Genomic DNA, 26,363 nt, shown 5'->3' on the forward strand with positions numbered 1-26,363 from the left:
GTCTCTATGTATAGATACATACGCAACGTTGTGCACGCTATGCATTTTAATACACGTCGGACTAAGGAAGAAACGACGAAGGGTACACTCGTGGTAATAACCGAAATGGGATTGAAATATAAAAAATGCAATTGTCTCTACGAGTGGGCTGTACGATAGAAAAAAAAGAACCTATCGCGGAGCGAATGTGAGATGTATGTACGCTCGCGGAATTACCGCATTATGCAGCAAGACGCGCCTTCTTCCGCTAACGAAACGTTTTCTCTGTAATCATAAATAATAACACGCATATGTATATCCTGAAACTGCACGGACTCTGGATATGAAATAGCGGTACGATAAAATGCGCGCATACGGAAATCCATAATACATGTATGTCGTATGGCATCGTAACAATCAAACAACGGTATAATTGGAACGCAGCCCACAAAAAAAAAATAAACGATCGAGATATCTTTCGATATCTTATACTGCAAAATGTGGCTTAGGTATGATAAATATTTAAATATCAGTAAATTTTTATCTTGCGTAATTTAGCGAGACTACATGCGTTATTTAATTTGAAGTAAATATGCTAAACACACTGTCATTCTTTAATTTATAGAAAGCACTGAAATTCATGGAAGAGGAGTGAAATTTAAGTTGAAAAATTTAGCTAAGATGAGCTGGTGCCAGGAACCGCCGGTTGGCGTGTCTGAAAGACTCGGTCCTAAGCTCTGCCATGCACAGATTATTACAGCTTTTATCGATTGTACCATGCTCCTATTGTTGATTTCTTGTCGCCAGAAGCTCGATAAACTAACCGAATTATTTTAATTCGTACGTAAAAGTCCACCCTTACATAAGTATCAAGCTATTCCTACGATGACAAGCATAATGAGTTTGCATGACGCTTAAATCTGCCAACTAATAATACAACAGCTATTACTAACTTTATTTTTAATGTAATGTAACACTCTAATTAAGAAAAGAAAAATTAAAGAAATTATTTAAAAAATAATATTAAAGCTTTTATATAATTTCTAAGATATTTATTATCGTTATTTAAATTTCGTTTTAAAATATGACGCGATATATTGATAATGCAAAATCATTTAAGAACGTGAGATACTCTCTTTCTCTTTCTAGATTTGGATGGATTTATCTTCTTAATGAACGAACGATTCAATAATCACCTTCTAGATTAGAGAGCGATTAAGACTAGTTAGCTAAGAAGTGGAATCACGAGACACTGTCGTGTCTCGCGCCAAGTCACGCACAGCAAACAGTAAAGTGGACCGTGTATCAACGCGGCCTCTCTAATTGAGAATATCTCAGCTTATCGGATCTTAGTAACGACTGGATCAACCAATTTCGAAATAATCGATAACTAGCACTTGGATCATACAAGATTATACAATTCTAATAATTGGGATAAGCTATAACTCTTTTCTATATAAGGATTTCAATTGCATTGACTGTATCTTTTTATATAAGTATGTAAATTCATGTATATAAAATATACGAAATAAAATAGTGCTGTTTTACCTATATGCAATCTTATACTGGTCAAATGTTTCTCCTACTAAAGTAATGACGCAAAAAATTGCCCCAATTGAAAATAAAAAAACTATTCACAATGTATAACTTAAATCTTTTTTGTAATATAATTTAAATCTTAAATTTTTCATGTCATTTGAAATCGTGAAACTTCAAATTCTAGAATTTCGCGAAATCATGTTTTTTCTAATTCTCGGAAAATACTTGGAATTTTAGTGAGTACAGCCTCCTTGCTGCGTTTATATTCTGCTATACTTTGTCAATTTTTTAGGCATTTAATTGTCGTAATTTTTAGTTTCCGAGATTCAACATTTTTGTAATTCCTGGAAATGTAATAAATAAAATCTTGAAATTTTAGATTTAGATAATACAATTTCTTTGTTTATTATGTTCTTTCTGATATTTATTGATTTCATGAATTTGATATCTTTATTATTGAAAAGATTATTATAATCGTGTAAGTGACTTTCTAATCATCCAAATTGTTGCAAAATAATCTATCTTTAATATAATGTGCTTCGGTAATATTATTAAAAATAAAAAGTCTTGGTCAAAAATAAAGTTTTCTTCATAAAATAAACTCACCATAGATAAATTAGGAACACGATATTACTGATTATCGATATATGTATTATATATAGTTTATTTCCTCCCTTTGAGGGTCGGAAGTTTTTACAAGGAACGTACCTTTTACAAATTCAGTCACCCATCTCCGGATCTCCCCCGTCTGGCCATCTGCGACCTTACATACTATTGTGCGACCTACATCCCTCGCCCCTTCTTTCCTACCCTGCCCTCCTCTTCTCCATTTCTTCTCGATCGTCCTTCCTTCCCGCGTCTTACTCTCCTCTACGTGTACCAATCACCTTCGTCTCCATTTCCTTATTCCCCTTCTCTCCCTCCATCTACCCCTCACGGCCTCTTCTCATTTATCACCTGTGGATCAAATTAGCTATTATATATAATAGCTTTAGATATTAGATATTATAGCTTTAGATTATCAAGGCTCAGTCACAATGAGAGGAATAAGGAATAAGATAAAGGAATTAAGAATAAGGCATGTTGCATCTCACTTTAATGTACGTGTAATGAAGTGAGATGCGACATTCCCTTATTTCTTATTCCTTTATCTTATTCCTTATTCCTCTCATTGTGACTGAGCCCTTATAATACCTTCTATATACCTCTATGCTTATCCCTTACTATCTACACCCTCTCGTTCATCTCCTTTTCCTATCTGTCCTACCTGTCTTTTATCTCTCCTACTATATCTGCGCCTCCCTCCATCTTTCCTCCTCTTCATCCCAGTACCACTCCATTCCATCTATCCATAGCCTCCTATTGTCCTCTACCTTCACCCTTCTCCCTTTTCTTCTTTCCATTCTTGCTTTCTCCACTATCCTCCATCTTGTTCTCCTCTCCTCCATTGTCAAGCCCTCGTCCACACCTATTTCCCATCTCTTCTTTATCTTCCATGCCCTTTCCAGTAGATCCCTCTTGTCCTTCTCTTCCTCCAGCTCCACCAAAAGCACCTCCTTTCCTCCTTCTCCCATCCTTTCCACCACCCCCCTCACCATTACCTTTCTCCCCAGCTCCTTCTCCATTATCATCTCCATTATCTTCCTCCTTTCCTCCGGCTCCTCTCCTTCGATCCCCCTCCATATTATATTCTTCTTTCGCTTCTCTCTCCTGCCCAGCTCCTCTTCCTTTTCCCTCTCTATTTCCTCACTTTCTTCCTCTCTCTTTTTTCTTTTCTCCTCTGCTCTCCCTTTTACCTTCCTCCATAGCTCTCTCTCCTCTTCCGTCTCCGCCTCTTCGCTCTCTTCGTGTTTCGTCTCATCATCTTCTTCTTCCCTTCTCCTCTCATCTGTCAATATCTCTTTTATCTGCGTCAACTCCTGCCTTATTCGCTTCAGTTCCATCACCAACTCCTCCATCCAATCCATCCTGTGCTGATTCACTTTATTTTCCTTCGTCACTTTCTCAAGAGTGTTCGCTCTTCGCTGTTGTGCGTTGTGCCTACTGTCTGCTGTTTACTGTTTACTCGTCCCGCCAATCCTTCGACTCCAGCGCTCCCTACCTGCCTCTGTCGTCCTTCTTCACTCCTGCTTCTTTTCTTACCGACTTACTGATTGTCGATAATATATAATCATCATATACAATTGTAGCTCACTCGGCGAGCAAGTTAGCTGCTTTGCCGGCTTGAACATGAGATAAATCCTTTTGGTCTCGTCAGCTCTCGTATGTTCTCAGTTTTGGACGAGAATTGGCGGCAATTGTACATATATCTGTTCTATGTAGGTTAGATTTCCATCCAAAGGCTTATAATTCTTGAGATATTTAAACATCTGATTTGCGTTCTCGTGAGAAATTCAAGACCGGCCATGGCGGGAACGTTATGCGAAGGGTATATTTTTATTTCAATGTGAAAATATATATATTTATTCCTACAATGAATATACGTTGCGAGAATAAAGATATTTAGGATACGAATTTCAATTGTTATTGATACCCAATTTTTTTTTTTTAATATAAAATGTAGAGGTAGTTCTAAGAGAACGTCGTACATTGATTGGGACGAATATTTCATGGCCATTGCGTTCCTCTCTGCGAAACGGAGCAAAGATCCCTGCACCCAGGTCGGTGCGTGTATCGTTAATAATGACAAGAGAATCGTCGGTATTGGCTACAACGGGATGCCCATGGGATGCAGTGACGATGAGTTCCCTTGGAATAAGGGCCCCCATACTAGTTTAGACGCAAAATTTCTTTATGGTACAATCAACAACTTTTTTTTTACAAAATATTTATGAGAAAATTAAAAGATAATATGAACGAGATATTATTTAAAAAATAATATTATTTAAAAAAATTTTGTCAATCTGTTAACGTTGGGTTGCAGTGTGTCATGCGGAGGTGAATGCGGTCCTGAACAAAAATTCAAGCGACGTTAAAGACTGCACGATATACGTTGCCCTATTCCCGTGCAACCAGTGCGCGAAAGTAATAATACAATCCGGCATAAAAAGCGTCATATACATGTCCGACAAATACGCTCACAAAGTCGAGACAATAGCCGCGAAAAGAATGTTCGATGCCGCAGGCGTGAAGTATAGGTATACTTTGCTTCTCGGCAATTGCGTGCATTTTGATTTATTTCTGCGATCGCAGACGGCTCATGGAAAAATTCTTTCATTTGTTTCTATTCTAGGCAGTACGTCCCAAAGAATACAAAAATAGAAATTAATTTCAGCGACATTAACTGGACCGAGATGAACCAATTGCCGCAAACTCCGACAAAACAGGAAGATCAAAGAAATGAGGATTAAAATCACGTTGATCACTATTTTGTCTTACACGAATAAATCTGATTTGATAACGGACACGTGTATTGTATTTTTTTTTATTCTTTCAAAAAGTATTACGTTTATTTAGCTACGAATAATAATAAGTTAATAAAAATTGGAAGAGGTATTTCTTTGCTATCCTCGTGGTAGTATGTTTCAATAAAAAAATGTTTCTTCTCATGTGTTTCTATTCATTTATTTATTTTTTCACTTGACATTTCATTATAGAATGAATCCTTCCCGAGTAATGTTAAATCACCGGATAGCGCGCGTGGAAATACAACTTACGATTGTATTGCTGGATATTGATTTTGTTTTCTTTTATGCTTTTTGGAAGTTCAGAGGACACTAATATTTACATATAAAAGTATTAATTAAGAGTAGGTACAAATGCAGGCTATATAAAGCAAACCTGCCTCTCTTCCTTCGATCTTCGCAGATCTGATAATCCCGTTTTATCCCGTTCTAATATTAATTAACCAGATGACGTGAAAAAAATAAATAAAACAATGTACAGAAAGCAAAACAAAGTGTAATAGGACTAAGATAGATTTTTAAGTATATGACACAACTCTCGGTTTATGCGTTTTACCAACTGTACAAATTGTAAACAGTGACACAATATTCTTATGGCATAATAGAAATATGTAACAATGTTTATTTCTTCTTCGAATTAAGCGGAGCAAAGGTAGACCAGTTTTACATGATATATAAATGTTTCCATGATGATGTAATATAATTAAAAGGAAACGGATTAAACGTAAAAGACGTTTGATACATATATATATGTATATGCGCGTGTGTTAATACGTGTTTTATGTACATACTATACATATTCGAATTCGTTCAATTAAAATGCTATTTCACTTATTTTCCTCAGTCGTGATTACAATGCGAGGAAAGTTTAGAGACAATGAGCGCGATTACATTGCGGTATTCTGAATTCATCACATAGAAGTCGTTCGTATCGTAGAAAATTGAGATTTACAGCATAGAATACTATGCATCGTATAACAATGTAGTCAGATCAATAAGTAATATTTAGAATATCGCTTATCGAAACGGAATGTTGGCATTATAATTCATGCCAATACTCTTTCGCCTTTGCTACATATTTGGTATACGTCAGAATGAGCAAATAAATATACTAATAAACTTGTTAATACAATTAATTTTATGTAACAAGATGACAAATTCTGAGAACATGTAGATATTATTATTTGTGACTATTGTGGAGTATAAAACGCCAAAGATTTCATTTAAATGTCCCAATGTTCAGATATCTAGTGCGCAAAATTATTTAATGAAAATTGTCATTGCTGCAATTCCAAAAAAAGACACACTACTCATATTGAATAATTATTCTAATTCTGTGTGATGAATTCCAATTATATTAAAAAATGGAAGAAGATATGGTTTAGAGAATAACCCAAGCTAGCTTTTCGTGCGATATTATGTTGGGGATTGAAAGGCGATTCTAGACTCTCGACAAATTTGAATGCAACTCGCAATTAACGTTATTTATTTTCTATTTTTTTTATGCCTGTATATGTGATAAAAGTTCTTATCGTTCTTATATATCGAGGTAATAACCTCCGGTAAAGATTGGAGCAATTAATATGTGAACCTTGTCATGAACACATGAAAATTACGTACAGAGTTTCATTCATACTTTTGTAGAAAAAAAAATATTTAAGTGAAAAGTAAAAAAATTCAAAGAGATTAAAGTCTTCATTAGATGCATAGTCGTAAAGTCCAATTACTCTTAATAAATTAATAGAAATGTACACAATAATGTAGTAGTTTACATTAAGCTTTAGAAAGTCAACCTAAATTATTGAGCGATAATTCTTCTCTATCAGCTCTAGAGTAATTTCACCGCAATCAACAAAAACGATTATATGCAATTTTTCTTAATTTCATAAGTTTATAATTTCCAGGAAGTATTTCCATGCACTTACGGAAGGAATAATTAAAAAAATGATTTTAGAGGACAACCGATCTTATTTTGTTAAAATTATTCTCCATCGACTCACCACTCGCGTCATTTTGTGATAATAGCCGGTATGAGATACTTTACGGGTGATTAAGGAGGTAAATATATATTATAACTAATACAATCAAACGTGTGTAGATATCTACTATATGTTTATGATTACTGTTATGACGTGTTTGAGTAGGTGATAAACATTCAGACAATATTGATCGGCGGCAAACTCATTTGTCGCTCATTCGAAAGAAAGTCGTAAGACATTATACACTTATTGATATAGTACCCGAAATATGTACAAACATTATTTTAATAGCTCGGTAGTATCTACGTCATCTCGTATCGAAAATGTGTTTTTTTACGGGAAAAACTGAAAACCTATAAATATGTAGCATTATTTTCGGAAATCAAACGAGGTAATTATAACATCCTTTGACTTGTACCGGTAGGCTTTAAACCTTGTATTTATTAAAATTTCCGCAATCCGTCGATGTACACACGTACGATGATATTCGCTATTAACACACTAACGGCTTTTCGATTTATGATATACTTTGGTAGTTTGCGTATACAAAACGCAGTTTAAAGTATCGTTCCTATAGTAACTTTCACAGAGACTTTCGCAAACGGACACTACTTCCTTATTGACTTCTCGATGGAATTATCAGGGCTCCAATCCAAACGTAGATCATTACCCTGGGCAAAAACGCAGGAATTAAATGTGTGTCTAGGAGGAAAAGCGTTAGATCGTTTTGTTCATTGAAATCAACAGTTCACGGGTGAGGCGAACCAGAAGTTAGTACACGATGTGGGGGAACGGAGTCCATCCAGATGCGACGACGGACATATGCACGGTACAGTAGTCGGTGCTTCGATGATCGTCTAGCGTTTTGCGGCCTCTACATAGTAGAGCATTTATGTAGGCATCGCTGGAAATTGTACACCTTAAGTCGAGTAGAAATATTCGCATTAGAGCGCGCGTATGTATGTATACAAGTCTTGTCTTTTTTTGTACCAATGTGTTAGTTCTCGCACGTGTTATTTTACACACTGCACGTCCCGTACCACAAAACAGTCCGCACTTTCGTCGATTATTCCCCTCCCGTCCTGATCCCCGTCCCACTCCTCGCGTTTAGCGTCGCCGCCCACGATAAGCAGAACGTGTCAAATTAATCGGTCTCGATTGTTAACTAATATTTAGCTAAGTCGTCCTCTCTTTTTTTCTCATTATTTTCCTTCCTGTAAAATTCCGGACCGCGTTCCAGAAGTTGTAAGGCGGTCCGCACCTCGTCGTATATTATAATTTATTAGGATTGTTTATCCAGCACTGTCCTAGCACTTTTCGCACGTGAAATACTCTCGAAGAACAGTTCGTGTACAACACATGCTTTACTCGATTAGTTATTTCGCCAATTTCGTTTCGTTTTTTTACCACGGCACCTAAAACGCGATTTTTTAACGTCCTCTAGCGCAGATCAGAAGAATCAGCTTCCGTACCCCGGCTCTCCATTGACTTGTCTAATTATGATAGTGATTCAGTGACGCTGCAATAGCGCGTGCCTGGATCAGTTTTTGATCGAATTCTCTTTTTCTTGATGATTGTTGGCCTTCGGCTCGGGCGGCCGAAATGCGGTAGCGAATGGGAACCGCACGTGGCATTTCGTCATGTAGTCGGCTATCGTGTCGTCACAGTGTCCGAAGTCACCGTTGCGCAATGCATCGAGCACCTTCGTGCAGTTCTGCAACGTCACGCCTTCGAGTTCCTCGATGCTCGTCACGAGGGACAGCGCCTTCGTCTGCACAGACGGATCCAGAACGTACAGCATCCTCGCGCCCTGCAGCAGATGCGGCAGCGAATTCCTGTTCTTCTTCAAGTACTCGGCGTTCAGTTGGGCCGCCTTCGTACTGGAGAAGATTCCGGCGGTCTGACGCTTCACCACCTCGCCGACCGCTCCTTCCAACGGCGATTTATTGGTGTGCAACAGAAAACGCACCAAACACGTATGCAGATCTGGATTATTCACGTCCAACCGATGAGCGCGTTTTATCGAGCGTAACATGAGAAGAGTGCGACCTGTAAGAGAAACAGACATTTATTGTTTCACGCCAATTGATTGTTAATCAGTTCTGCAAAATGGATTTCCATCAATTGCAACTTGACTTATATATATGCGCTATTAAAATATGCTCCTAGAGTACCTTTTCGAATATATATCTCGAAAGCCATGAGATGCGTCTCTATCCGATTCGACGCCAGTTCCTGTAAGGGCTGTAAAAACTTTATCGCTTGTTCCAGTGGATCTTCGACCTGAAAAAAATATTAATTTAATTACCATTAAAGAAATTATATTTTGCGGCTTGCGCTGATCTTCTCTGTATGTCTTTTGCATAAAAGACATCTCAGTGCCAACGCTTAAATGATAAGGCTAGCCAATCGAAGATAACATTCTCCATCCTCCTCTATCATCTCATATATTTATACTAACCCTTTCTAGCTTTTCCGGAATTAATTCGTCTAGCGTAGGCTGCTCGAGATCAGGGTCGTTCTGCTGCCGAGATTTATTATGTTGCTCTCTTTTCTCTTGAGCCTGAGCGGCCTGCTGCCGTTCGAGCTCGGCCTTTCTGCGCTGTTTCCTCTGTTTGTTTCTCAGCTTTTTCAATTCGGATGGCGCCAAGTTTTCTGTAACACAGCAAAAAGAAGAACGTCATCTTCAACGCATGTATCGATATCTAGATACACGTATATGTCGCAACTTTGCGATCGAAGAAAGCACGTAGAAAAATCGTTTACCCGTTCAGCAAGTAAAATCAATCTTTTGCTTACAGTCTAGTTTGTTACCGTTTTTAATTTGCGACTTATGCCCATTTCTCCCAATCAGATTGACTTTAATCTCAGTTTAACTTACTTTTTGTCTTCTTCTAATTCTTAGAAGTAGAAAGAGATGAAAAGTAAGTTAAACCAAGATTAAAATTAATCTGCATTGGTAGAAATGGACATTAAACAAAAATGGTTTACGGATGTAACCACGACTTCCCCTTTATGATTCAACAAGCAGTTACTCAATATTGGCGGTTAGCGCACATGAATGCCGGGAGCTGTAGCCTTTTAAAATTTTTTCATTGTTACGCAAGTTTCCTCCCCCCCTCTCCGTTTTCTTAAAGCGAATGAGACCAGTTTCGAAATAATTTCCGCCGCGGCTTCTACAGATATCACCCATAATCTCTTCGCGGCGCGACGGCGCGCGCGCGCGCGGGGCCTCTCTTGCCGATGTACTTGCCAAGGTTGCACGGTACTTCGCGACACGGTGGATAAAACACACGCGGTCCCGGCCGGTTTCGCATTATTTTTTCCCACTTTTCCCTCGCCTTCGTTCGTGGCCAGACCTACTGACAGTTGTTTAGTAGGTCTGGCATGCGTGCACGTGCCTCGCGTGCTCGTTAGTCACGTGCACGCCCGGCGGGTACCGTGGGACGGTGGCAGAAGTAGAAAGGAGCCCTGCGCCGAGCCGCGTGATGGCTCGCCGAAAACCGTAAATATCTAGAGCGTACCGCAAAAACCGCTGATTAACCGTGGAAATAATCGCGAGGGATTATTCGCGCGTCTTACTGTGTTTCGTGTAATCAGGTAATCAGGTATGATCACGGTAACGACTGAGGAGTATGCTGCCGGGAGGAATCGGCATGCGGCAGTCCGGGATGTGACGTAGTATTCACCTTGATTTTTTTATTAGATAGATCTCTGAAAATCGATTCTAAATTTCTCAGAGAGTTATCTTAATTGAATCCTTCCTCGTGTGATAAGTTAAATATATCTTGAAAATTGTCGAACTTACATTTCTCAGAGAACTATCTTAACTTTTAAATGCACAATTTTTCATAGCATTCTAAGTGTTTTTTAAGTAAATAATGACTGCTTAAGGAATCCTAAACAAATATTTAAAAAAGGACCTTCCCATTTAGAAAGGAAAGAAGGACTTTCTAGTCCTTTTACAGACGTGCAAAGCCGCGCGTTTTCATAATTTCATAAGGAAGAGTCACTGAGCATCGAAAAGTTGTTCTGCATATATGCAATGCTACGTACTTAAGGGTTAATGAAATCGTTCCGCGATATAAGTACGATAAGAATAAATATACACAAATCCCATTGTTCTTTCGTCATTAAAAAATATTTTTTTTTTACATTACAGAATAACCGATGCATAATTTCCCGAATTTTTCAATAATTTAACATTGGACAAGTTAGTAGCCCGTAAAATAGAAAAATTACAGGTACACAGAAAAAAGAATATTCTTGATTTGAAAGTATCTTTTATAGTTTCAACGTGGAAATTTTGAAATGAGGTTATACTGTGTTAAACTAAGCAAACTTGCTTGAATAAAATCATTTTATATTTCAACCAAGAAAAAAAACTCGAAATAAAAAATTGAAATTCTTAATAAGATTTGTAGATTGTTGCGTATATATATATACGAGTATATAAATCTTAATTTGACACATTTTTTTCTGTGTATATGATGTATTTTTCAATGTATACCCCAATATTTTTATCAACTGCCTCGAGAGATCAGTTGATTAATAATCGCTACGCAAAAAAGTGGGGCATATAAAGTTTCGATTGTTGCGCTATAAATCCCTGGGCGTTTACCTTGCTCAGCGGACATCAACGCTTTAATTACCGCCGTATTAATTCGGCATTATAGTGCGAAAATCACGAGCGCTTTCCAATTATGTAAGGGCCAGTCAATGCGTTATTAGAACGCGGCAGAGAAAGAGACCGCTGCCATGCTCCGTAAATTCGTGAGTTGTGTAGGCGTTACCTCAGAGAGGATTCACTCGATTCCTTGAAAGGCGATTCCATCTTATTCCTTACATAAGAGTTATTCTACGTGTTATTTCGGCGTCGGATGCACACGTTGCAATTTGCACGATTTCATACGATTTCAAATTGTCGATACATCGTCTGCGGTATCATCCAAGTAAATTAACTGCACGATATAAGCAGGCATCATTTTGCTTTTCTTTCAATCAATATTATCCCGTCACGTTTCAATAATTGTTGCGGCGGCAGTGTCCGATATAGAAATGGTAAACTTATATCAAAGCACAACGTCTAGATGTGATTCATCGTAATTGGCGCCTATCCGAAGGTTCTTAGTTAATGCTGGACGAGCGCGAAAACTTTCACTATTAATTGGGCATTGGTATGCAAGGATTAGCGACGGATTTTTCATCCTTGATGAAGAAAAGGAGGACCTTGAGCGCGCTTAGGAATGTAGAGCAACAGGCGAGCACCAACGTGCGAGTCTTTTATGCAAATTGCAGCCCTCTATGAATGTGCAATATGTGCGTTAGTCCGCATCGAATTTGCAGCTTTGCGAATTCAAAAATCATTTCAAACGGAAAATCCGATCATTTTCTCGTCGATCCGGTCGCGGTCCCCGCGAATCGTCGTGATTTCTTTCCGCAAAACTCGACGGGTCTCTCGGGGAGTCACGCGGCATTTTTATGCAAATCGCACGGCCGTTTCTCCGCGATGTTACCCATTCGGTAACTTACGCGTAGCGAAATTTCGCAGAAATTTCCAGTCGCGCTTAGAAAGCGCGATGCAGGACGATGCACTTCGAAATCAGTGCGGCCGAACTTGGCGCTGATTTATGCGCGATATAACGCGCGCCTTTCGTACGGACGCGGGCGGCGCGGTTCCGCGAAATTAAACCGTTTCCTCGGTCGCCTTCGAACAACGCGCGACCGCGCCTTTATCGCGCACCGTTATGTCCCACGAGTGATTTGTGTTCCCACGCAATTATTGGGACAATTCACGTGATCGATATATTCGCGCCGCATTGCCAATAATTGCTGGCTTGGCTCTCGCAAGCGAGCGAGATGATCGAAATATCGCGTGCTTTTCCCTCCTCCGCTATTTCTTTGCAAAATCTATCGCGCGCTTCTTTTCTAATTCGTATTCTAATGACGCGTACTGTATGAGGTACTCAGAAACCGTAGCTTCTCCAAAAATAACGGAACGCAGACCTAGTTTCTTTACTGAATGGGAATAATCGCGCAAGCCTCGAAAAGAACTCGGGAGACTCGTTTTAACTCGTTTATATGCAATAACACTGTAAATCCAAGTGTGTTATTTCTACACGCATAAACGTCTAAGGCCCAGTTTCACCAACGTTGATTCTAAGGAGGACAATTAAAAAGAGACGAACAATGAGTTTAATCGAAGGTTACAGTTAATCGACGTTGGTGAAATTGAGCCTGAAAATGACACATTTGACTAAAGCTCGCGGTTTTACATGTTTTGTTGCGTGTTAAATTAACACGTTTAATCGTATTAAATTAAAAGTTAATACGTTCAACTGTGTTAAATGATGTGATTTAAAACGGCAAAAAATGTGTAAGAAGAGCTTCAGTTAAAGTAACACACTTGAATTTGCGGCGAACGCGTTGCAAGCATCGACGATATTATTATGACACCCACGGGGTGATTTACGTAATACGTTGCAGCCTTCCCGATGCGTTGCAACTTAGTTAGCCCATACGAACGGAATCGCATTTTTAACTCATCTCTATCCGGAATATTCGTGCGGCGTGTATGAATTGCACATTTTTCATCATCATGGCATGGATTAGAACAGCTGATCCACCGTGGAAGCTGCGTGATATCGCCCGTTTTTTTCCCTTCCGATTACAGCGATCCGCGATCCACGCATTTAGTATCGTCTCGCGTGTAGGCGAGATGAGTCGTTGGCGTGTTTTAAACAGAAGCACGATTTCCGAGCCGAGGACGCGTTCGACACGAGAGATGCACCGACTTCGTGTGCAACGAATTCAGTCGGATTTACGTCGCGTAAAATAATCGCGATTACGCAAGGGTTGCGAAGAAATTACGGGGGCGGCGAGGACGGCGCGCGGGGAAAGGATGCCACGCTTTTAAACGCTCCGTCATTAGAAGACAAAGAAAAGGCACGCGAACGACGTCTCTGTTGCTTGTCGTTTTTGCCGACGCTGCCCTTTAATTGAGCACGTAGGAAACTCGTGAGATTTTAATTACGATTTTAATTTCGCAAAGTGAGTCCCTCCCCGCCGCCAACTTTTCTCGCGGAGAAGGTCTTCGTCTCTGCGACGTTTTAGAATTGTCATTGAATTAGAATGATTCAATTAAAACGCGACAAACGTAGTAATGAGAGAAGAAACTCCTGCACGAAGAAATTGCATTGACATAATTGCTGGTCTTATTAATTGTATCTTATTGCATGTCATGTCACAAAATTGACGGGTTATACAATGTGTTAACGAACAATATGAAAGTGTGAGACACGCGATATTGATGAAAATAATCGAAATCAATTTCCATCAGGCTTTTCCATCAATTCTCAATACATTTGTGGATCAATTGTAAATTGTTGCACGAGGAAGTACAAGAAGTTTCATTTTATCACGGTCTTAGGATCTTTTCGAGGAAGTCGGCGATCAGAAATTCAAGAGGTACATCCGAGAAACCGTTTTCACACCGTCGCAACATAAATCGCGCCGATTTATTACCGCAACAATATAGAATACAGTTCCGGGTCTAGTTCCTGCACGGCGTACATCGCTCGCAAAAATTCCATCCTTTAATTGCGGATAGATTACATTCTTCCGATACCGATATAATGAACGCCGCGTAACGGAGAGAATAACGGCCGATTAATTACACCGACTATCACAAATGTTACGCAGCTGTTACCTTGCCGAGCGCAAATCAGTTCCGTTAATGAGTAAAATATGATGATAATTGGTGGAACAATTTCTTTTACACCGTATGACATGGCGCACAATCAGCCTACTTACAGGATATACTAATATTTCATACCTAATGTCTAATGTCAGAATAACCGACGATGATGCCGGCAACGGCCGTGTATAATCGCAAGATTAGGAGTCATTAGTGTAATCGCCGTTTCAGCCCCGTATCTTACCCTGACGAATAGTCGACCTCCGCAGATAGTTCTCCGTTACAACGGTTGCCTTTACAGCACAGAGGAGCGTTTATATTAGATCGGCAGAAAAGCGGTACGCCCGTTCGATGAGACGCTTTGATTCTCCCGATAATCGCCGGTCGCGAACTCGTTAACGCGCCTTACGTCACCCTAATGAGCGGGCAAGGATACGCCACGCACGCCAATATCGTTACGATTCAATCAAAGCAATTATGGATACGAGAATGCGTCGTTCTTTTACATCAAAGAATCCGACCGCCAGCGATTATTACCGAGACACATTTATAGTACCAATTATGTAATAACGGACGAATGCCGTTTTGCGCATCGAGAATCAAACTCGTTTATTTCCTGCTAAATATTCTCGAGATCTGCATTGTGGTTCTCCTGAAAACCACAAATTTAATTACGAAAATGATTTAAGACTTTCACTTTTTCTCCTTTAAATTTAATAAATAATAATCCTTCAAAAAAGTTGCAAAAAATGTTTAACATAAAGTTTGTCCAAAGCACAGATATCGAGAGGAAGAGTTACTTTTTCTCAATTTATTCTGCTATTCTGCAAATTCTATATAAAATGACCATTTCAGATATCAGACAGTTGATATATATCTGATCATTCTGCTTCTCGGCGCGTTCCAAGATTCTTTGCGAAACACGTTCACACTAACGCGATTCGCGCGAGAACGAAGTGGAAAGTAATAGCGATATCTCTAGTTTGTAATAAAAGAAACTCGCGCGCGGGAGAAATTGCACCATAATTTCTAACTGCTGCGAAGTATCGCGTCGGCCCGTTATATTCAAGGGTGCCGCGATTAAATTATTCTCAAGACGGATGTAGCGTTAATTGACAGAGGCGCGGTGTGCTGGGAACACAATTTCTTTACACGCGCGCCTACACAACGCGCAGGAAGCATCGGGAGTGCACCTACGGTCTTGTCTATGTCAAACCCAAGTCCATTCGCCGTGTCACGGTTACGTACAATTATTTTCAGGCCGAAAACATGATTCACTAGTCCACGATTGTTTTTAATTTCGACTCTATTTCCGCGCGTTACCTGAAAGACCCGTTTCGCAAGCCAAGCGATCGAAAATAGATTTCGGAAGAAATCGTTTGACTCTTTCGCAAATCGCCCGAGTGATATATGGTGTTTATATATGTATATATAGATACACATCATATTTCCTGCGCGTAATAGACGGAGATCATTGTCGCAATATCCTGTGCTGAGATCAGTGATTCGTGGAATAGATCTGGACTACAGTCGGTTAGTGGTACGTAAAAAATATGGTTGATCGACCAGCAACACCTCGGCCACGAAACATGAATAAGCAAAAAAAATCTTTTATTATTTGGAGCGTTTTTTCGCCAATTTAAAAATAGCACGTAAAAAAAACACCAACTTTACGGTAATACGAGAGTATCGATGACTTATAAAGTATGCATATTTATTTATAACACTGTTGCAAGCCCGTTTCCACGAAGGTGCTCTGTTTAAATAAGAGTCAGTGACTCATTCGTGGTTGCGTTTTCTCTCTAGACGCTGTTAGTTCGTATATGTAAAATTCTCGGCAAACACATAACTTCCACCTTCAAAATATTTTGAGTGTCATTTAAGATGTCAAATTTAGCTAAAACACCAAAAAAACGTGCGTGGGACATCTAATATGAGAATTACATTGTCAGAAGAATCGCATAAAAATACGTATGTTAATGATATACATAAATAAAAAAGCAACGTATAAGATAGATGACATTTCAGATTGTCATGTTTATGCTCGTTCGTATTAACGTTCACATTCGTTTACATATGCGCGACATTCAAAATAAACTCGGAACGATTGTGATGATAATTAGAAGCGTTTTTTTTACAGAATTAATTAAGGCATATCTATTCATCGAAGTATTTTTCTGGGACGCCAATCGATGTTGGAACATATGTCAAAAATATACTCGATTGTTCTAACGAACCATACGCGAAAGTGGAAACGGGAAATCGAGCGAAAAATCAATAGCTGAGCAAGAAACGACTTGGAAAACCGTGTTATTTATTCACCCGGAAAACTGACGCTATACTTTCAGCACCAGATTTGTACGAGCTACATACGAATAATATACGTATACGAATATACGAAAGCTATATACGAGCCATTGTACGAGTTATATACGAATCGCGTACATTTTGCTTCTCATACGTGAGCCATCGCTGCACGAAAGTGTTAATTCTCCCGAACGCCGAAACATTATTAAACAACATCGCGCATTTCGTTACGTAAATCCCGCGCGAGCGAAATCGCTTAATTGCAATTCGTACCTCCATCGAGCGTGGTGTTAATGATAACATTCCGCCGAATGAGATAGTCCGTGTTGCATTTTCCGCGTATTTTATACCTACGCGGGCGAAGCTGAAATTATTTTCGCGCCCGATACGCCCGGGGAGAGCCGGGTGAAACGGAGAGTGGCTCTCTGTAATCGCTCATTTTGCGCCCGATTCGGGCGATACCATCGGGCCGCGGTCGAGGTATATCGACGCCCGAAGTAATCGCCCACGTTTCCTGCCGGAGCGTGTGTGGCGGTTGCACCAGCGCGCGGTCTTGTAGCTTGTAGCGCGCGGTGAAGGGTGCACGCGAATGTTCCACGGGGCAAGTGGGCTAGGCGTGGCTCGCGGGAGAAATAAGAAAGGGACCGGTGTGCCCGTAACACTTGGCCGGTGTGTGCTCGTTACAACTCTTGCCTGTGTCTATATCGATGTCTGGCATGGAAAGGCCCCCTTACACGAGCATGCAGCGGCGGGCACGGGTGAGCCCGAACGGCTGAGCACCGGAATGCTGACTTCCCATGGCGAGGAGTTCGCGAACGCCAGGCTCGCCGAACGCAAAGTATTCGTGTGTTTTCCTTCTTTCTTTTTCTTTTCGCCTCGCCAATTGCAGCATCAAAGACGCCGCGAACGAGGCCGGGTTCGGCGGGTTCCCGCAAAGTAGCAACGGTCCGACAGGACCGCCTCTTTAAAATTCAGTCGTTTTAAACCGATAGGCCGCGTATTCGTCCCACGTTGCTTTATCTTAGGATTGTCTTCCGTCTCCAGCATAGAGATGAGAATAATCGGGGTCTCGTCTCGGGCACACGTCCGAAATCTTTATTTCGCGCGGAAATGTCGCGGTGACTTAATGGGAAAATTGTGACTTGAAACATTTCACGGTATACTTGGATTAAATTAGATTAATATCTCGAATGTATCGTAACGTTCTGAATGTAGCCTATACTTTGCTCCAGATCACGTAACGGTTCTATAAGGATATTCCAGGCAAAGATCGCGGAAGATGAAAAAGAACGACCTGCAAAATCTGAATATCAATCGTTATCTGGATATGCGACTTGAATATTAAGTTCTAAATACGAGCACGGTGTTCAAAGTACTTCGGCATTGCACGCGCGCTGTTTCCTGTTTGTCAGCAACAAAAACTGCCGCAACCGTATTACGAAACGACATGAGACAGCCACCGACGACGAGTCATCCTTTTGATACAGAGAAAAAGAGATTTACAATTTCGCTCCCAGAGTAATTTAGAAATAGCTATTGTGTTGGAAATGAAGAATGTAATAGTACTTTATAATTCAATAATTATCGAATTATAAAGTAAATAAGATTAAGAAATTTTCAATATAAAAGATGAAGCGCTAATAAAAAATTTTAAATAACTATAAAATCAGTGTAATGATACTAAGGCCTATAGTTCCACAAACGTCGGTTAACTTTTAACCTTAGATTAACTCACTCTTTGGTCTTGTTCTAACTGACCCCCTTAGATAAGGTTATAAAAATTAACCGACGTTTGTGGAACTGAACCTAAGTCTATTCTTGCATATAATCTGCATTACTATTAACATAAAAACTAGTCAAACCTCTCTAACTCGAACCTCTCCAACTCAAAAACTTTTACAATTCAAATTTTTATTCATTTCTTACAAAAAACTTCCGTAAGTCGAAGAAAAATAACACTCAAAAAATTTATAAACGCACCAATTACCTAATTTTACGTCTGCAACTCGAATTATTTCAAAATTGATCTTTATATTTCGGATAAAAACTTCTATAACTCGAATTATTATCTGTTCCCATGCGGCACTCGAATTGGAGAGGTTTGACTGTAATTATTACATAAATATATATCTCTGTAAAAAATTGTCTAAGAAGTATTTAAATTAGACGTTTCGAAATTTACAAAAAAATATGCCTCTTTATTGTGTGATGTATTTAAAATCGAGCAAAATCGAGCAAGCATTTTAAAAAAGAGATGCCGAAGATTACGCCGTGCCGCACATTTCTCTCTCTTTCTTACTTGTTACTAATAGACATTACAGATCCGCGCTACGCGCGCGCTATTTAGCTTTAATATTATACCATTATACTATTACATTACACTATTAACCCCTTGATACACAAAACTGTCAAAATATGCAATGACAGATGCTCAAGTAAGCGCAGTGAGAAAATCAATCGGCATCACTTATTCTTAATGAACGAACAGCGAACGCGAACATTCAGACATTCGCGTTTGTGTCTCTCAGGTTGTTTGTTCTTTTTTTCGGTTGCACTAAACACCAGAACTCGACCAGATTCGATGTTTGCTGCATGTAGCAATTTGAGGTTTTTTATTATATCTGTTGAATAACAACGAGACCGTTTGCATTTGCTGTTTGTTCGCTAAGTGTATACCCAGCTTTTTACATGGCTTCTTTAAGAGTGGATTTTACGAGGACAGCTCTCGGCAATCTCGGCATGCGATTGCATTATTATGATGATTAGCGCGTCGAAATAAAGTCAAGAGTGATGCTCATTCGAAAATAAGGCGATCTAATGAAAATTTATGAGACATCCTGACGACCCACCGGCCAGTGAATCTCCGCATATAATGGCGCTTCTTAGCGCCTCCGCAGACAACAATAATTCGTTTAACTGCCGTAAGTTACTCCGCCGAGAATGCAATGTCGATGATGAATTAATTTTTCCCGGTCTCTTTTTTGCGGTTAACGCGGTGGTTCTTTCTGCATTCCGGATTTTCGCAACATTACGCAAAAAATGCAAATTCTTTCATAAAATCCCCGTAAACTGTCATAAGCATCCTAATATATCAATATCAGTTAATAATTATATTGTACTATCACTTCTGTTAATTTAATAGTCTTCGTTACTCTGCATCTCATCAGAAATGTGCCACTGTGATTTACACACACACATTTACAGAATAAAATCAACTACTTCTGTGATTCGTTATCAGCGATAGTATTCATGTTGCAGGGTAAAGAACACCATGGAGAATCGCGATTTCTCCGGAATCGCTCGACGCGCGTCAAACGGAGAGATGGTTCTCCCTGTACATACATCAACGCGTAAATCCGCGATTTTATGAGAAAAATATGAGAGCTGAAGCTAAACTAATAGGGTCGATTCCGCAGGAAATCATGGGGAAAGCGGACGGACGTGACGGCGACGTGTAGCGTGTCGACGGGCGGCAATGACACTTTCGCTGAATGCTCTTCTCCCTAAAGGTCGTTGCACGTGTAAAAAACGGGCAACGCGCCGCTGGAATAACGAACAGCGGAACAGAAACGGGTCAGTTTTAACTCGAATTTCTAATTCTACGAGCGAAAGGGAAAATCGACTGCAGGAAAGTTATGCGATGCTAATGCCGATGCGTGCGACTTTAGAATTTCTGCGCGAGATATTCGCAATTTTGAAATTTCTGCAATAAAACTCTGCTTCCCCTTACAGAGAATACAAGGCTTGACCTTCGCATCGTAATGATCAAAACGTTTTTAACATTTAGCGCAAAAATAGTGTACGACCAATACTTTTCTCAATTTAAAATACCAGAATGTACTTTTAGAAATTGAAAGAAAAGATACTTAATTATGTTTTAAGAGTATATACCTGTTTGTTTTCTTAACAGCAATATGTTTTTAGATTTCGCATCCTGTCATTTATTTTTGAAATGTCAATTGTCACGGTATACATAGAACTGTCCGACGAATTGATTGGATGGATTCATAAAGTGTTACAGAATAAAGGACTGACCTACATACAGGTATATCGACGAGGCTCTCGTCGCGCTATTTTCGAGACAAGAAATAATAGCACGACTTGCAAATTTTCAAAGCATCTGATAACCGAAGCGTTTCTATTTCCGCTCGGAAACGCGACACCCGATAATAAGCGCCGACTTTGCGCTATCAATCGGAGTCGGAGACGGATGCACGTGTCGCGTGGCATGTGCAACGTTTCGCTCGCGATTGCAGTTTACGCGTAATCCGCGAAGTAGACATGTGAGAGCATAGTTGGCGAGTAATAGAAACGCGTCATGGTAAGTTGTGCCAACGGTGAATTAACTGCCGTCATCCTTGTGTCATCCTTCGGTTTCCACCGCCGGATACCGGGAATTCTGAATTTCTTTAACCACGCCGATCGTCTGAGAGATGTGTGAGCGACACGTGCAATCTCACCGCAAGTATAATATGTCGTATTGTTACAGCCGCAGGCGGATTATGAAACTTTTGTCTTCATGTTCTGATTGTAACAGTGAAAGAATGCGATAATCGAACACTTATGAAGTCAATAAATCAGTTTTAACTGTCGGCTACCTGTAAGCTCATTATAGAAATCAATTAGCGGCTTAATTGCTCGTCATTGCCGTAATAACGGGGCGTGTTAGACTCCAGTTATTCGTTAAACGACAAACAATTGGACACACCCACGGCTATCTTCGTAATCCTCTTAAACAGTCACAATAGACTTTAGAAGAACTAATCAAAAAGTAATTTAATTGGAAATGTAATTTAAATGGATCTTCGTGAATAATTACCGGAAATTGAAGAATCCTTTGTAGGACAATTTATTTCCGTAAAAAGTTCGATAATAACATATTTATTTAAAGTACATTAAGTTTGAATTGTCATAACATATTTAACATTGGATATGAATATCGTGACTCTTTTCGATATTTAACGCGATTTATATATAAGTTAGATAACCCAGATTTTGCATTTAGCGTTAAATAAAGGCGCTAAATAAAGGTGACAATATGCGCCTTGCTTCCTGCAATCTCTATGGATAAAAGCGAATGCGTGAGTAAAGTGCATGTTCATTTCACAGTTTCTACGTCCCAGATAAGCACAACAAAGCGACAATAAAGCCTCAGTTAAAAGGCCGTAACGCAGCGCACGGTCACAGGGAGCAACCTTTTCGCCATGATCTTGAAATTAACCAATTCAACCCAGTTCTCAGCCGCGCTCATTAAGATGCGCGAGAAACTGTCTTCTCACTTTCGTGTAAAATCGCGGGAAAATGAAGGCGCGCACGATAACGAACAATGGGTCGTACACCTCCGGCGAGAAACACAGGTCGTTTGAGCTCGTGCGACGTACAACGAATACGCCGCCTTTCCCCGAAAGAAAAGAATAATAAATGATAACATCTTCCTCTGAATATGAAATGGAAAGTTTCCATCGCGTATTGATAATTTGCAAATAATTTGTAGAAACTTGAAGATTACAACTATTTTAATATAATATTTCGTATACGATTATAAACAGTGAGCAAAGGAAGTAGAAAAATCGTCAAGTATTGTGCTATTATAGTATACGTTTTATAATATACTATTAATTTAATACTATTAGTTTAATACTATTAATAGCACAAATTATATATAATTTCAATTGCATAATGTTTAGTTGTACGTAATCATTATTTATTGTATAACAATTACGTATTCATTATATTTACATGCCGCAGTATTTCTTATGATCACAGAATTGAACAAAATTGAATATGTATGTGAAGTATTGACTCAGATTTTAGTATATATACGTCCCATCTCAAGAGATTTCAAACTAAATGCTAAAATTAGATAAGCTAGGGCGTTGACACTTATTACAATGACCGGGCCAATGTAAAAACACGACGATGTGGGAAGTGAGGACATCGAAAGCCACGATTTCACTATGATCTTGAAGTGTCATATACGCCAGGCCGATTCTCAGGAAGTGCCTCGAAGGAAAATCGAGTGATCTTCTCTCGCGATTTCCACTTGCAACTTTCCAACTCATTCACGCTTCTGGTCTAAAATTCGTGATTCGAAAGGACGATATAAAACATAATAAATACAATGGCGCATTAGAGAATATGAAGTTAATTCGACGAGATTGTGCATCAAGCGAAACTGTTCCCGTCAATCTCGTGTGCTAATAAGCACGAACGAAGGATTGACTGAACAATAGGAACATTATATCTATACTTCTCCGAAGCTTGTACACGTGTCTCTCGCACGTTTTTGATAAAGGCTAATAATATCGTTAATAAAGCTATTCACTTTATTCGCCACTTTATTCATATGCACGTAGTTTTAATATAATACAGCGATGCAACCGCGAAATGTCACGAACCACGATCGATTATGCTTAGCGAATCGTATTGGCCAAATAACTGAAGATACCATCTCTTTGACCTCACGATTGACTTGTAAAAGACTTTTTATTCAATGCCCTGATTTTAAATGTCCTCGTTTAGTATCGACGTTACACATTTTTAGAAAAATCTGCTGCAAGTTTTTTTTTAATAATATTTCACTTAAATAAAATTTAAATTTATCAACACAAATAATATTTGATGAAGGAAGGTATCGAAATCGTGATAATCAGACAATTAATATTACAAACATAATTGCATATACATAAACTTAAATTTACAGATTAATTACAGAAATAATTCAATGTAGACCAACTTGCAATGAACGACTGAATTATAATATCAGTATTTTGCAAATAAATATAAGATATATTAACAAAATGTTTCCAATGAACCATCGCGTCATCGTGGCGGGGGATAGTTCTTTTTGACACGCGATACGTCGAGGTCATCTTTTCTTTTCAGGCACGACACTCGCGATCAATCTCCCTGACCAATATATTATTCCCAAATGTAGAAGTCCACAAAGTGACTGCGCCCAGACTTTTACAATTCAACGACGCGGCGACGCGGCACTTAACAAAATTGGTAACGTGAAGGACAATTAACGTATGCCGACCTTGATAATGCCACGGATCTCTTCAAATGAGTCATTACACGGTCAGACGGTCTGAAATAAGCGCACCCGCCGTTCGTTCGCGAGGATCTTGACCGACAGTCGCGATGGCGATCCTTCTTCGAAGCCCGGATGAAGGCCCAGTTTCACAAGTGTCGGTTAACTTTTAATCTTAGATTAACTCACTCTTCGTCTCCTTCTAACGTCCCTCTTAGAAAGAGACAAAGAGTGAGTTAATCTAAAATTAAAAGTTAACCGACACTTGTGAAACTGGGCCTAAATTAGGACAAATCGCGAGCAACTGATCGCTGACTCAAAGCGTTCGCGAGAAAAAAAACATGCGTACGTGAACGTGAACGGCACTTTAAAAATATCTTCTCATCATAGATCTCATCGGATGTACGACCGGTAATGCGTCACACGAAACGTCACGGTAGTATTCGCACTCGAATAATAGCGTCACAGTCCGAGAATATAATGACGACGAGACATTGCGGTGAATCGTAATTGATTACGTGGAGAGGTGCGATCTCTCGTGCGTTCTCCAAATTTGGCCGTGTGAAAGGATTAATCATATTTGGATTCGGCATCAACAGCAAATAGATTATCGACGGTCGTGCGAGGTAAATCAATTTGACTCGGTTTGCTGAATATGGAAAATACGGCATTATCTCGAGAAGCATAGACACAATCTCTTTTCTCCTTCATTACATACATATATATATCAATTATTATATATAGTAATGTACGTATGTCGAAAGTATACGATGCCTCAGTCATGAAGCTTTTACAGTAATATGAAATCAGTCTTGCAGACCGATCGGACCGAAACTTTCGCGATCGGCGAGCGACCCGTACTTTCATGCGCATCCGTATCTCGCACGCGTGACTAGCATGATGCGAGTATTGCGATTCTTTATATGTAAACGAACTCGTATTTTTACCATACAATGTTCCGATTCCGTTATTAAATATCCAGCAGGATTCCTTTTACAGCAATTGCGGAAACCATTTTAACCTTCATAACTTTTAGACATGCGAGTGATAAGTAATTATTTCCCGTTGTCATGAGAAGTTAAATACATTTTCTGAATAAACGCGGAATCAATACAGAAATAAAATCGCTCGTGCAAAAACAGAGAAATTTTTATCTAGTTTATCGAGTTGATAAAATATCCTAATGTTTCGGCATTGAGTTAAATAACATTTTGACAATTAAATTAAACAACATTTTTAACTACCAAGTGTGTCAGAATTTATTATTTTAACATAAAACAGTATTATTTTAACTTTATTGGTTTAGTTAAATTAACGAAATATTAAATAAGAGCAGTGGCGACCTATAAGAATGATTAAAAATAACTCAAATTGAGTATAATTTGAAAACTACGAATTTAACACTGAATAGCTATTTTATTTCCAATATACTCCGTCGCTATTATTAGCGGTCAACTGTTATTCTAATTAGAATAATGGGTGTCAGTATGAAAATGTTATGTGTGACTAATTTGATATCGTTGTTGAACTTATCTATCCATCGCGGCAATTGATATGTGATCGGTGTAACTCACATTCACGCAAGGTGATTACATATAAGCGACACCATTACTCACGGATTCGTCCTATCTGTTTTCTGCGCTCATTAATAGCTTCGGGACAAGGTGTAGACGCGATATACTCGTATTGAATATTGAAGCAAATTAGACACGGATAAAATAATATGCAGCTATGAATTCAAAGCGGCGCTGATATATCTGAATTACTTTCTATTAATGGACCGTGACTTCTCGGTGAAAGCCGAGAAAGTTCTAATTTCAATTTTGCCCTTATCATACACAACCGTCTAACAGATAATCATTACGTAAAATATATACATAATATATGTAAATTAGAAAATATGGCGTATAATGGCGTTAAATGATGACGTAATACGAATGATATTTTGTTTACTGTCCTATACACAAGCAATATTTGTCACTGTCTCCATAAGCGATATCTCACATTTATTGTTCGAGATTAAAGAATTTATTAAGAACGAAGATCCAAAAAGAGGTCGAAATGAAATTCTTGGCGTCTCGAGGCCCGGCGACTCAAGTTTTTTTTCCACACAGACAGTGTCATCCGGTAAGACGTAGGTTTTCCCGTTTCCATTTCCGTCTCGGACAGGCGCGACTGTATCGCTCGCGTAGACGTATAAGTAAAGATCGTTATATCTACGTCTGCATCATCGTCAAAATAACATAAAGCGCTTAGAGCTGCTTAAAAGCGGAGACCTTCATTTTTACAAGCGCATTGCGCGCAAGCAATAAATTGCCTTACGAGTATACAAGTTTATAGCTAGGATGATTCGTTCGAAAATAAATATTCAGATGCATCTCAGAAAGAATCTTATCCTGAGTAATGTCTACATGTTTATTGTTTAA

The 26,363-nt window shown here is 39.1% G+C and overlaps 3 protein-coding genes and 1 long non-coding RNA gene across 5 annotated transcripts in view; 2 read left to right on the plus strand and 2 right to left on the minus strand.

The window, feature by feature from the left end:
- The window catches only part of LOC139814595 (growth arrest-specific protein 2), a 33,854-nt gene extending 30,340 nt beyond the window's left edge, over positions 1–3,514 (minus strand). Inside the window, exons 1-2 of one of the 2 annotated variants that reach the window (XM_071780977.1) lie at positions 2,786–3,514; positions 2,227–2,475 (exon numbers count right to left, since the gene is read on the minus strand). The gene's annotated coding sequence lies outside the window, so the exon portion shown is untranslated. Of the gene's footprint in view, positions 1–2,226; positions 2,515–2,785 lie in introns of those variants that run through there. The other variant, XM_071780978.1, reaches the window with a different exon arrangement.
- LOC139814598 (uncharacterized) lies at positions 25–1,515 on the plus strand. Its single transcript, XR_011732489.1, has 3 exons — positions 25–488; positions 605–819; positions 1,129–1,515. It is a non-coding gene; the product is annotated as an uncharacterized lncRNA (long non-coding RNA).
- Positions 3,515–3,776: 262 nt separating the features above from the next.
- On the plus strand, positions 3,777–4,922 carry LOC139814597 (deoxycytidylate deaminase). The gene is made up of 4 exons (XM_071780981.1): positions 3,777–3,946; positions 4,082–4,314; positions 4,442–4,655; positions 4,751–4,922. The coding sequence occupies exons 1-4, from the start codon at positions 3,924–3,926 to the stop codon at positions 4,866–4,868; spliced, it is 588 nt and encodes a 195-aa protein (XP_071637082.1). The 5' UTR covers positions 3,777–3,923; the 3' UTR covers positions 4,869–4,922.
- A 144-nt stretch (positions 4,923–5,066) lies between these two features.
- Positions 5,067–26,363, minus strand: part of Naa15-16 (N-alpha-acetyltransferase 15/16) — a 39,340-nt gene continuing 18,043 nt past the window's right edge. The window contains exons 9-11 of the mRNA XM_071780969.1: positions 9,363–9,556; positions 9,076–9,184; positions 5,067–8,950 (exon numbers count right to left, since the gene is read on the minus strand). Coding sequence (XP_071637070.1) covers positions 8,442–8,950; positions 9,076–9,184; positions 9,363–9,556 — 812 coding nt within the window. The 3' untranslated portion in view covers positions 5,067–8,441. The remainder of the gene's footprint in view (positions 8,951–9,075; positions 9,185–9,362; positions 9,557–26,363) is intronic.

This window comes from Temnothorax longispinosus, chromosome 6 (genome assembly GCF_030848805.1).
Source record: "Temnothorax longispinosus isolate EJ_2023e chromosome 6, Tlon_JGU_v1, whole genome shotgun sequence".
NCBI lineage: Eukaryota > Metazoa > Arthropoda > Insecta > Hymenoptera > Formicidae > Temnothorax > Temnothorax longispinosus.